General features: G+C 30.5%; 1 protein-coding gene across 1 annotated transcript in view; it reads left to right on the top strand.

Moving 5' to 3' along the window:
* LOC106464125 (zinc finger protein 271-like) overlaps window positions 1–13,722 on the top strand; it is a 33,699-nt gene that overhangs the window by 5,553 nt on the left and 14,424 nt on the right. The window contains exons 2-4 of the mRNA XM_022391803.1: window positions 3,356–3,601; window positions 5,679–5,756; window positions 12,774–13,004. Of these exons, the coding sequence (XP_022247511.1) occupies window positions 3,356–3,601; window positions 5,679–5,756; window positions 12,774–13,004 (555 nt within the window). The remainder of the gene's footprint in view (window positions 1–3,355; window positions 3,602–5,678; window positions 5,757–12,773; window positions 13,005–13,722) is intronic.

Raw genomic sequence — 13,722 nt, 5'->3', positions numbered from 1 at the left:
AAACTGTGTGTCACAGCACTGACTAAACCAGTGGTTTCCAAACTGTGTGTCACAGCACTGACTAAACCAGTGGTTTCCAAACTGTGTGTCACAGTACTGAATAAACCAGTGGTTTCCAAACTGTGTGTCACAGCACTGACTAAACCAGTAGTTTCCAAACTGTGTGTCACAGCACTGACTAAACCAGTGGTTTCCAAACTGTGTGTCACAGTACTGACTAAACCAGTGGTTTCCAAACTGTGTGTCACAGCACTGACTAAACCAGTGGTTTCCAAACTGTGTGTCACAGTAAGCTGCTAGGGATGTCGGAAGATTTTTGCCAAATGAATAATAATTAAGAACATAAAAAAAACTACAAAAAAATATTGTATATGGCAGCAGGGGTGTCGTGCAAATCAAGTGAAGTGGGTTAGGGTGTTGTCAGTGAAAAATGTTTGGGAATCGCTGGACTAAACCCGCAAACAATGTTTAGGGAAAATACCTGTGCATTTATTTTATTTATCATCCTAGTTCATTAGGAGTTTAAAATGGTAAATGTAAAATGCTTTTACAGGCCATTGTGAACTAGGAAAATCCAGACATGATGCAAGAGGTAAGTACATCTATAATTAGGTATTAATGTAAAAAAAAGTAGTAATTCAAAGGCTGGTTGGTTAATACAGTAGCATGACATGTAGAAAGCTTCTTTTATATATGCATATTAATTACACGTGATTCTGGCATTCAGGAATGCATACAAGACAACTTATTAAGCTACATTATAAACTAGTGAGAATGTTTTCATATGTGTGTGTGTGTATATTTTTTGTTTGAAGCTACAAAAAAATTTAGTTTAAAATGTTTATAAGCATTACAAAAAGATATAAAGTTGAGCTGAAGGTAGTGTATGATACAGCTTTATAATTTGTTTGTACTTATTATTTAAAAACAATAAAAATATTACTAATGACTGGCAGTTCCTGTAAACTAATGGCAATATGTATAAGTAGAGTGAATTTATGTCAACTGTAAATTAAAGGTGCTTGATAGATATATAATATTTGGCAGAGTGAACTTTAATGCTTATAAGTCAAAAGAGATAATTATCTCTACATACATGTCAATAGTTAGGCCTAACTTGGAATATTGTGTTCTGTTTTGGTCTTGGAAGGGATAGTTCTTACAGGGAATGATTCTGGGGATAGAAAAGTTATCCTGGACATTTGTGGAAGCCAATACGACTTGACCTACATCGGTGCATTGTGTGTTTATGTGTATAAAACACTATAGCTTACTATGTGACCATCCCGGTTAAGTCAACGTGTACACCACCTTGGGTACACATTTATATTCAGATTTTCTTGGAAACAAAGGTGTTTTGTTGAACCACCCCATGGTTTGTGAAAAAAGGGAGACTACCTTTATCAAAACCTCCTGACTTGACCCATTAAGAAAGTGGGGTTTCACACACATCTGACTTGACCCATTAAGAATGTGGGGTTTCACACACATCTGACTTGATCCATTAAGAAAGTGTGGTTTAGCACTTCTGGCTTGACCCATTAAGAAAATGGGGTTTCACACATCTTACTTGACACATTAAGAAAATGGGGTTTCTCGCATCTTACTTGACACATTAAGAAAATGGGGTTTCACGCATCTGATTTGACCCATTAAGAAAGTTAGCCTGTTCTTGTTCTGTCTAGGAAATATAAAATAATTTGAGGTACAGGAAGAACTATGTGCCTGACAGATGAAGCATAGCTAACGTTGAAGTGATAAGTTATGCAGTTTGAAAATTTTTCTCACGTGTGTTTCTTGTTTTAATTATGTGATATCATACTTATTGTACAACAGCCACTAATCTAATCACTTTAGTAAATCTTTACAGTGAATTGTGTTAGCGTACCTTATTAATTTTATAGCTAATCATAGGCAAGGTAGACACTTAGTTATTTTACCATGATGGCTAAAATGTAAGTCATGTTGGTATACATGAAATAATGTAGTGATATTGGAATAATATCGGATGTGGATAATACCGTCTCTGAAAAGAACGTTTATATTACAAACTTCCTGCTTGCTTTCTTTCTTTAGTGGGTAAAACACAAGCTACATGATGATATTACCAATACATTACTGCAGAGAGCTTGGGGGTGGGACTGAAGTTTCTGTAGGGGAAGGGCCAAGGTAAAAAACTTCTTCCAGGATCCAAAACTTGTGGTCAACAACGAACGGAGGTCAGCACCTTACAATAGTATAAGAGAGAATCATTATCCCCCCCCCCCAAAAAGTGTGGGTTTCATTTTTACTTTTATGGAGTACCCTATGGCCGTTTGTTGTGTTTTTTATTTGTATGCACATGGTCATAGTTGGCTTCTTTGTTTGCGAAAAAAGTTTCTTCTGCAGATTAAACATTGGTAATATGTTTTGCAAACAAAAGTTTTTAAAGGTTTGATTAAAGTATCCAAATTCAAACTAAATTAAGTATTTTGTTATTGAAGTGCATCTAATGTATATTAGCTTATACATGAAGTATAAACATGAATGTATAAGGTAAAGTCAAGTTTGATTTGACTAGAAGCCCTTCCCTAGCTACTCGTATAATGTTCTGACAAATAGGCTTATATTTAACACTAATAATAACATACAAAATTAGCCCCTCCTTTAAAAAGTTGGGTCTTAATGTATAGTTAAGCAATTATAAATGGATGTTTAATTAGGTTTATTATACTTTAATATAAAACAGTTACTAATTGATATGGTATGAATGCATTTTTCCAATTATACTAGTCATATGACATTAATATTAGGCCTAATATTAATATGGTATGACAGATATAATTAAGGAATAACTTACCTAAAAAAAAAACTTAAAATTCATACTAATTGAATAACTTTAAGTTTCTAGTTGGGTATTGCTGTTGATAGCTTTCCAAGATAAACCTAGTAACATCTAATAAGGCTTAACCTGTTTAATATATTGACTTAAGGTATATATAATTATACTAAACAATAATAAAACTTTGTATTTCTTTTTCAGACATGTTTAAAATTGAAACAATCAACTTTTTCTTGGAATTAACAACAAAGAAAATATCACAGGTCTGAAGACTGAGAAGAATGTATTTGTATTTAAATTCATCTTGAAGTTTTGTATTCTTACAACTTGGATTAGTAGAGAGGAGCTTGATCTTATGGGGAAGATAATGGTTACATACATGAAGTCGGACAGTAAAGTTGTGCTAATTATTCTGATCATTTCTTTCACATTTTTAACTAAATTTAGACAAAATAGGTCATATATCTTGCATCAACTGCTTACATAAAAAAAAAATATTAATCTTAATAACAGCTAATTATTTTGTTTTTATAGGATTTCATTGTGTTCAAGCACCAGGAATGGTAATGGAGTTTTTTGATGTACTAGAAAAAAACAAAAGTTATGTTTGTGACATCTGTCATAAAGCTTTTACGGAAAAAGCAAAACTGAAGAGACACCAGAGTATTCATCAGGATGTACGAAAGATGTATCCGTGTGATGTATGCTCAAAGTCATTTACTTGGAAAGATAATCTGGAAAGACACAAGAGACGTTTCCATAGAAAACACTTTCAGCTCTGAATGATAATAATTTACCTAAAATATATTCCTGTTTGTTACCATTTTTCACATTTTATTCGGATCTCAACTGAAAGGCAATTTCAAATACAAAAAAAATTCTTGCTTGTCCATGTTTAGGCACGGATTCTTAAAAAATAGTCAGGTGCAATGTATTGGGTAGAATCCATTCATTCAATTGTATGATGTGCAGAACAGAAATATCAGTAGAGCAATTCTAAAACGTATTTTAAGGTTCCTTTATAAGTATTTTTTACCAAATTATTTTGGTAAATTCTAAACAATAACTGTAACATAATAAAATATCTTTTTTTATTGGAGTTCTTTACATTAGAAAGAAGGCAAGGGTCGTGTTTTTAAAAACTATTAAAGAGACCAGGAAATATTATTTTTGGTAAATTATTAAAAACTCAAACCAGACAAAATTTCTTTATTTGTAGTTTTACATAATGTTTATTAGCGTAAAAATATATTTAAAGTGTTAACACAGATGATTATAACTTCAAATTTGTTTTTTTCCCCATTATCTTTTAGACTGATTATATAAGTAAAAAAATAATAAACCCTATTGCTGTGATGATGATTTTTGTTTAGAACAGTTGAAATTTGTGATTTTTCTGTTAGGAATTATAGTGTAGCAATTATTATTTAACAAAGTAATGGCTCATCGGTAAGTCTAAAGGTTTGTAACACTAAAAATCAGCTTTTGATACCTGTGGTTGGCATGGCACAGATAGCTTAGCTCTGTGTTTAACGATAAACAAAATCAAACAGTGCAATACATTCTCTTTTTTTTTTAGCTAAGTCTCAAACCTTTGCTTTAATCTTTTGATAACTATTTTTCATATTAATAGTGAAATTTTATTATTGATTAAAAGCAGTTAAGTTTTTCATCCCATTAAACTTTTGTAAAAACACTAATTTAATACTGTTCATGCCAAACTTTACAGATACATTTATTACTCACATTTTCTTTTACCTTGTGTTTCTTCACTATACTATATCTTAATTTAATGTCTTTCTGAATTTTAATTCCTACAATTTCTTATCCTAACATTTTTGTGAAAAAGAAATTATGGAATGGTTCAGTTCCTTATTGTTAAAGAAGCAAATAATGCAAGTTTCAATAAATATTTATAATCATTGAATTTTGTTTTTTGCTGAAGCGACTTGTTTAAAAAAAAAAAAAACAATTTTATCATAAGAATGAAATAAAATGATTCATGTACTTATTGTTAAATTTGTCATTGTAAACTAGTAATATGTGAACAGTACCATTATTTGAAATGTTTTATTAATAAGCCAGTCATATGATTAGTTTTTTGTTGCCTGTTTTATAACCTAGTAACTTTGCATGTTTTTGTTTTTTTCTATTTTCGCATATGAGATCGTGTAACAACTCACTGGAAGAATAATAAATATTCTCTGTTGTCCAATTAAATATGTGATGTATCGTTAAAATCACTACACACACACACACATACCACAATGTTTATTTTTTTAACTTCAGTTCAAGATATTTTACCAGTTAATATTTGTATAGCTAAATAAATTTAAATTTTTTAAATTCCTTTTATTGCTGTTAATTTTGTGTGTGTTTGATAAAAAATAACTTCAATTAATTTTGTACAAATGCTTGCAGTATTATTTTAATTTTAAATTAACAATAGATACACAGTTCTTCTTTTGAGTCGTTGTTGAGTTTAAAATAAATTCAAAATATTGACATATAAAGGTTAATACTCAGAAAGTGTTTTGAATTTTAATTTGAAAGATTTAATTCCATTCATAAAGATGCTTTTAATTTGATGTGTTTGTCTGTCACACACACACATATATAGAGTGTCCTGTAAGTGATTTAAATGCAATTCACTGATTTAGCTTTTGTGCCTCAATTTAAAGTATTAAAGAAGAAATTGATAAAAGTTTTGAAGACTGAAGGTACTATGGTATCATAAAAGATGTTTTTAGGAATTTTCTGATATTTAGTGCTGTTGTATATCCTGTATTTCCTTCAGCTTTTTAATTTTCAGCAAAACTCTTTATTGATTGCTTCTTTAATTTTCTTTCTGTTTCAGCAAGTTACTCACCTTGGATGAAAGAGAGTCGGGTATACTTGAAAGAAGCTGGTTTTGGTTTGTCTAAAGACTCTGGTCGTAAGTTTCAGTGTAACGTGTGCTGTAAACTGTTCAGAACCAAAGAACTTCTCAAACAGCACACAACAAGTCACGGAGAGAAGGTGCACCAGTGTCCCTACTGCTCAGTAAAGTTTAAATGGAAGAAATGTATAGCTAGTCATCTTCGGAATGTTTGTACAGGACGTCTTCGGAAAGACGTGTAACATTATCGTACTGTAAATAATTTAAATCAGGTAGCAGTAATGTTGAGCTACGTATGCCGAAATAGATTAAAAAAAAAATGTCTAGAATCGTTAAATCATAAAAATTGCAAATTTAAAATTTTTTATTGTCAGAATTTATTAATTATGTTGCACAAAGCAGTGTTATATTCGAGGCTCGTAGTTTATTTTTATTTTTTGAAATTATGTTGATGTTATTTTAAAGTTGACACTATGAAAGACTCCTGTACAGTTTCTCTTTCCATGTGTTTTAATTCTTTTTACATTTTGCTCTTCTGTACATCTTGTACAGAACTCATTTCAATTACATTTGTGTTTATCATGTAGCTCTTTGTACAAAGGTGATGTGTTAATATCATTGGATTGATATTTCATTAAATTACATCTTGATACTCACATATTAATTATCATTACTTTTGGAATTACTTGTATGATCTTCATTTTGCACATGTGCTTACATATTTACACTACAGTAAATTACTTACCGAGAGAGAGAAACGTAACAAATACATTTGAAGTTTCATATACAAAGTAAGAAGTTCGTACCTGTAGTTCATAACTGAAAAATGTTTATTTCATATTTTTTAATGGAAAATTTGTAAGACAGAAATTTTAGTAGTTTACTTAAGTGTATCATCTTGTAAAAAGAGCACATTTTAGATTCTATTCTGTTCTTTAGAATGTTTTGCAAAACCCTGGTTCTCTCTTTAACTCCTATCCTGCAAACTGTGATGACAAGTAATTATTTTGAACTTGTAACAGTGGTTCTAATAATTATCTATATGCTTTTGTCCTGTCAAATACAATAAAAAATACAGTTTTTTTTTACTGTTATTTCTGAATTTCGGCAAGTTGAAATTGTAATTAAAACTAAATAAATGTGAATAAATTTACATATAAACTAATTAATAGAGCTTGCTACTATCAATTATCCAGACATATAGAATTTAATGGAAATTAATTACTACCTAATAAAAGTCAGAAAGAAAATGATGATTAAATATATATATATATATTTTTTTGTTAAAGAGTGTGAAATAGAGCACTTGAACCTTCTATCAAGTACTGAATTTCTTGTACCCACTAAACACATCTTACACAAAATTTTTAAATAATCCATTGGATAATGGAATGTCTCGTATGATTTAGTTCAGTCCTTTCTATACACTAGTGGTTTCTAAGAGTGAGTAAAGTCGTTTAAAGATCCAACTTTTAGTGGATACATGAAACTGAAATTTCACTCAAGTTTTTGTCTATATAATAAATTTCAAGAGCACTTTTATTTCTTCCTTTATGTAAGTATTCATTTCACTGAAGGCTGTTTCTTTCTTAAGGTTTTTGTAATAAATAGAAATAGAAAGATATCAAGTATAAATCACACTTACAGAATTTTTTTCATACTTTCAATAAACGTCACGTCTCCATGTTCACAATAACTACATGTTTTGGTGGACAACATGATCCTCCAATGTTAGTGTCGTAATGGTTATTGAAGATTTTAAGGTTGTTGGGAATGCTTTTTTTTTTTTTTATGATGTTCATGTTTTACAGTACTGTTAAAAATGTTTAGACATGTCAACATTTTTTTTCAGTTTGGGTTATTTGTTATGTTTTAACCTTTCTAGATCATTGATGTGTTTGTAAAGATAACATTATAACCATATTTATTTTATTACTGAACCGTGGAAAATACGGACACCACCATCTTTTCTGTCTTGACCTAGTGACAACTTTCTGTGGTGTCATAACTTTTAGTTAGCATTGCTGTTTGTAATATGGTACCTTTTAAGGGTTTTCTTATGAGGTAGCTATACTGAAATTATTTGTTTTAGTTTCCAATCCTGGACTAGGCTGGCAGAATCTAAGAATTACATGTGAAATTTGCTTGAAAACATTCAGTTGTAAGTCTTCGCTACGAGTCCATCGACATTATCAGCATATCAGAAAGCGCAGCTTTTCCTGTCACTTGTGCGGTAAAATTCTATCAAGGAAACAGTCCTTAGACAGACACATACGATCTTTTCATCTTGGAACGGATGAACTTGCTGATAACAGCATCGAACACCAGTGTTGATACAGAGAAGATAATCTTTGTTTTTTTATTCCATGTCGTCTTTTTTATTATATATTTACTGTATATATATATATATATATGCACATTGTAAATAAATCCCTTCTTTTACGCTGTTACATTCATGTAGTATCTCACAGTTTTTTAATAAAATATCTTAACATTGGAGTTGACTTTTCGACTCTAGTTATTGTTCTAAGTTTTCAAATTCATAAAAAATAAATATTCAAAAACAAAAAATATACACACAACGTACATTTTACTTTAATTTAATTATCAGTTATTTTTCAAGTATTTTTTTTTCTATTAGGTGAGTGAAACTAAACAATAGTACAATATAAATTAGGTTTCAATCAAACTGTTCACAAAGTAGTTTAGCTTTAAATTGAAATTAGCAGAAGGTATCTTAGGGACACAAGAATTTCAAAAATCTTTAATGGCAGTTTTCTTTCATCTACACCAAACTAAATTTGGAAACCTTTTCACTTGTACATGTTACATTTGTTCTCACGTTCTCTAGTTTTTCCCAAGTTAGCTTTGTTAGATTTAGTCTTCTGTTGACGATCTGAAATGTACTTTCACATATTACATTTGTCCTCTGATCCATAAAAATTATAATTGTTAGTTGTTTTATTCTGTTGAGGATTTGAAATGTTGCACCACTTTCTTTTTTTTTTTTACAGGTAAATCAGTTAGAAATTTCAAAAGTGTGTATCCAAGAAATTCATCCCAGCACTCAGCATATGAAATTGAAAAAATAAACTTAATAACTTTTTGTTCAGTTTGTAATAAAAATTTTTCCAACCGTTCAAACTTTAATCGTCACTTATTAATTCATACTCGTGGCAGACAGAAGTTTCACTGTTCTCGGTGTGACAAGTGCTTCAGCTGGCCAGGTGACCTTCAAACGCACTTGAGGGTTCAGCACGGACAGACAAGAAAAGCTCTTGGTCATTGAAGTTCTGGAGGCATTAGTTGTTTGGTTTGGAAAAACCTTCTCAATTCTCATCTTGTTGCATTGATCTGCTATTATATGTCAGTTTCATGTGTTGTAATATAAATGACAAACATTCGAATTGTTCAAGATTATTTGCTTTTCTTTAAATTGCTTACATTACATTGTTATTTTTTCTTGAATACAATGTACATTTTTCTAGTTTTATAGTGACAGTAAATACCACTGTATTGTTACTTGAATCGTTTATAATTTGTAGGATATAAAGATGTGCAATTCTTATTGGCTAAGTTAATTACTGTTGAAATTTTCTTTCCAAACTTTTTTGTGACACTTATTGCACGAAGTGATTACTTATGATGCTAGTAATTATATCAATTTCTGAAGAAGAATTGAATATATTTAAAGAGGTCGTAATTGTTGATTCTCTAAAGTTCACGAGACCTGATTTACGTTTAGATCGATGTGGCTGGTATAAGTTTCTGAACTTTCTTCTCACTAAAGTGCTGTGTGTACAAACCTGTGTTACACGTGTAACTTATTTGTTGTATCTTGTATATCATCAACATGTCATTCTGGGGAATTCATGAAACATGGAAGTCGTGTGTGTGTTTTAAACTTCATTGACCTTCACTTTTGTGAATGTACTGGTAATAATTTTAGTGATTATCTAAAAACATCATTTCAGGAGGTTAACAGGTAAAGTATACTTTATTCAGTACATGTAAATTATTCAGTTCTAAGAATATTAAAAAAAATTGTACTCTGATTCATTCATGACTTTTCATTATTGTGTGATATATATATATATTTTGTAAGTGATATATTACCATGTATATATGTATGTGTAAGCTTTTATATCGCACGATTGTGGTTAGGGCACTCGACTAACAATCTGTGGGTTATGAATTTTAATCCTGTTATTCATATGTGCTCGCCCTTTTAACCATGAGTGATATAATGTGACAGTCAATCCCACTATTTGTTGGTAAAAGAGTAGCCCAAGAGTTGGTGATGGGTGGTATTGATTAGCTGCCTTCCCTCTAATCTATCACTTAAAAGTTAGGGACAGCTAATAGAGATAGCCCCCAATTAGTTTTGTGCAAAATTGAACAAACAAATCAAATGATTTGGTTTAGCATAATGGTACAGACTAGATCATAATTCATTGAGGTTTTTAAACTGCGGTGCTTATATGAGACATATACTTAATGATTACATAAAATATATTTTAACTGCTGTAACCATGGGTGTCCACGTGAAGAGGCAGAGGGGGGGGGGGTCACTTGACCCCTTGGATTTTCAAAAAGAAAAAAAATTACTAGATTTGTAAAACTATTCTCCTATGTTATTGGAAAAACATAAGGTATTTGTAATTACAGGGGTATTAACAGTAGTATGATTAGTATCTAAATTATTTTTATTTCTCGTCGACACAGTAATTTAGAAGATATTTTAATCGAATCATAGTTTTATATTTATTCAGCCCATGCCAAAAAAATGGCGACTTCCAGTCTTCCATAGAAGAAAACTATTTCGATTTCATAATTTTTTCAAACTTGAGTTACTTGACCCCCCTAATTTATTTTCTGCAGGCACCCTTGGCTGTAACACAAGTTAACAAAAAAGAGGATAATTTATTTGGCAAACATAATACTGGAGGATTATAATTTTATTGTTATCGAGTTTGAAAAAAAAAAGTCTCTTAAAAGTGGAAAAGCAAACTTTTAAAATAATGTATGTTATTGCTTGCAAGCATTTTTAGAAGCTTTGTACTGCAGAGTTAATGTTAAGCTACAATTTTGTTTAACAAAGTAGTTATTTGTAAATGTTTATCTGTAATAGCACACAAAACCTTTTTGTTTGCTTGGATGAAATGTTTAAATACGTATCATACGTTCTTGGTTTTGATACATTTTGATGTGCTTTTTTTTTTTCTAACAAAAGGGTTTATTTTTTAAGCAACATATTTCTGTGAAGTTAATGTTTTAGTAAAGTAAGAAATGTGTAACAACTAGAAATAAATGTCTCGGAAGACACCCAACAACATAAAAAAAGGATATTGCTCCACAGATTGAATTTTAAGGGTTAGGGTGATATATGTTAATAACACATTTAGAATTGTGGCACGTCTGAGACTAAAGAAAGAATAATGGTGTTTCGTGACCAGGTCAGGACAAAATATATTACATATTAAACTCCTTTTGGTTTAACATTGTGATTATTGTAATTGGGTTGTAAAACAGTTTTTATGAACTTATGTAAACATAATGTATTATGTACTTCATTTCCTTTTTAAAATATTTTAAAACTTAAATTGATAAAAAAAAATTATCTAAGCATTTTAATTATCATTATAGAACTCTTAATTGTTTCTTCTTTTGTTCTCGGAGATACACTTGGATATAGCATGTGTTTTATTGTGTTGTTTAATGCTTGTCAAGGTGGTACTAATGATATACTTTTCAAATATGTTACATTTACTGTTCGAACACAGTACCAGCCAAAACATTGTGATTAACACACAATATACATACACATATTATTGAAACATAAGTATAGTAGGTATTGTTTAACACTTATCAGGTGGCACTAATAGTATATTTGTATTTAACATAATAAAAAAAAATAGTATTTTAACACAGTGACATACAATAATATAAATATATATATATATATACCTTGTTGAACCATAAGCAGGTATGTTTAATGCCTTTAACGTGGCATTAATGGTGTTTTTATACATAATGGATTATTAAATAGGAACAATGATGTATTTTAATACAGTGACATGCCAGGATATTAGGCTTAACATAAGTATATCTGAACTGAGGGCCTTATTTTAAGAAAAGCCCTATGCCAATCTCAACAATAACAAGTAGTCATCAGTGCTTAAAAAGTATCATCAAAAGTCATGCTTTCAATTATTGTGTTTTTTTTTGTTGTTGTTTTTTTTACTCGGTATAAAATTTCTTTCTTAAACTGTCAGCTTGAATTGCTACTGATGATTTGTTTGGGAACACTAATTACAAGTTACTGAAAGCTAACTAAGATAAGTGAATTACAGGTTATAGGTATATAAGATTTGTACGTATGTTAAATCAATACGAGATCTGTGAAATTAATATGGAAACATTGTTTTGGAACACACTCGGTAACAAGAAAATCATGTAGTGTGACAGAGCAACAACTATCTTAAATAACATAAGGCCAATGTTTTGTCATTGCAACTTGTGTTAAAACATGTACAACTTTCTTGATATCCAGACGTGAACTCTTAAGATTCCTTAACTTTTAAGAACAAGTACCTAAAGGATTAAACCTGTGAAACCTAGCACATAATTTGGTTACCTTGGGAGCTGTCACGTATGGAGAAATGTCCAGAGTTTCTGTTGATATGCTTCATCAGATATCACATAGTGTAGTTTGTATAGCTCAGTGTTGAGGCAGGAATACCTGAAACAGACTATATTGGATTGATTTTATGTTAATTATCTTGCACGAGTCTTGACGAGTTACCTGTTCTTCACACAGAAAGAGAGAAAGTTATGTTTATTTTCAGTACTTATGATATCCTACTGATAGATTTATCAGAATTCATCCTGGTTTTGTAAAAAAGAAAATGAAGTATTGCTTTGAAAACTTTATTTCTTTTGATGATTTTTATTCTTTGTTATTTCTCATTATAGAATCTTGAAAAATAATAAATATTACTTAATGAATATGTAGTTGTTGTGATTTTGTTGGTTTATTTCAAACCTGAAAGGCAAAATACCTTTTCTTTACAGAGAAAGAATTGGACAGTGTTTTATCAAAAAATTCTTGGATCAACTGGCAGAAGACAAGTATTTCTATTGAAGATCATAATATCCCTTCAGTTATAGCAGACCTAAAGACAATAAAACATCACCAAGTTACCATTCCTCAAACTGAAAAGAAGCGCTATCCTCAGAGAGAGTGTCGTGTGTGTCGGTCTCATGGAAAACGAAGAGACACTCGCTTCATGTGCCAAGAGTGTGGTGTGGGACTGTGTGATGGGAAATGTTTTGAGTATTATCATCAACCAATGAAATGTGGAATCCCAGATCAAGCTTTACCCTTTTGCTTATCTTTTGATCGTTAAAAACTGTAAATTATTAGTTTTACTCTGTTTTTGTTTGAATAGCCTGCTAATTCCTACTTGTAATATGATCATTTTTCCCACTTGTATCGATGTATGAATATCTCTGGGTTTTTTCTTACTATATATAGTTGAGTAGCATCAAGGTACCTGCAATATTTTTAATTGGTTATATGGTTTTCTGATTTAACAAAATTTAAGGTCAACAAGAAACTTGTCAGTCCATTTAAGCCATGCTATCCACTAAAGTCAACCTTAAGTTAAAATTAAAACACTCAAAGCCAGCCCTTATTCAAATATTTATCAAGCCTTCCTTTAAACTCCATAAAATTTACTGCAATTGCCATATCTAAAGGCAACTCATTCCAAAGACCAACCACCCTGTTAAATAAATAAAATTGTCTTAGCTGAAGATGACTCCTACCTTGCCAAAATTTATACTTGTGTCCCCTAATTTTACTATTCCCACCATTAAGGCCAAAGAAGGATGATGCATCAGTACTATCAATTCCTTTAATTTTAAACACATCAATACTGTCAATTCCCTTAATTTTAAACACATCAATACTATCAATTCCCTTAATTTTAAACACATCAATACTATCAATTCCCTTAAT

Source organism: Limulus polyphemus, unplaced genomic scaffold, assembly GCF_000517525.1.
Source record: "Limulus polyphemus unplaced genomic scaffold, Limulus_polyphemus-2.1.2 Scaffold1565, whole genome shotgun sequence".
In the NCBI taxonomy this organism is placed as follows: domain Eukaryota; kingdom Metazoa; phylum Arthropoda; class Merostomata; order Xiphosura; family Limulidae; genus Limulus; species Limulus polyphemus.
The sequence above is the reverse complement of the archived record's forward strand: the minus strand, read 5'-3'. Positions and strand labels throughout refer to the sequence as shown.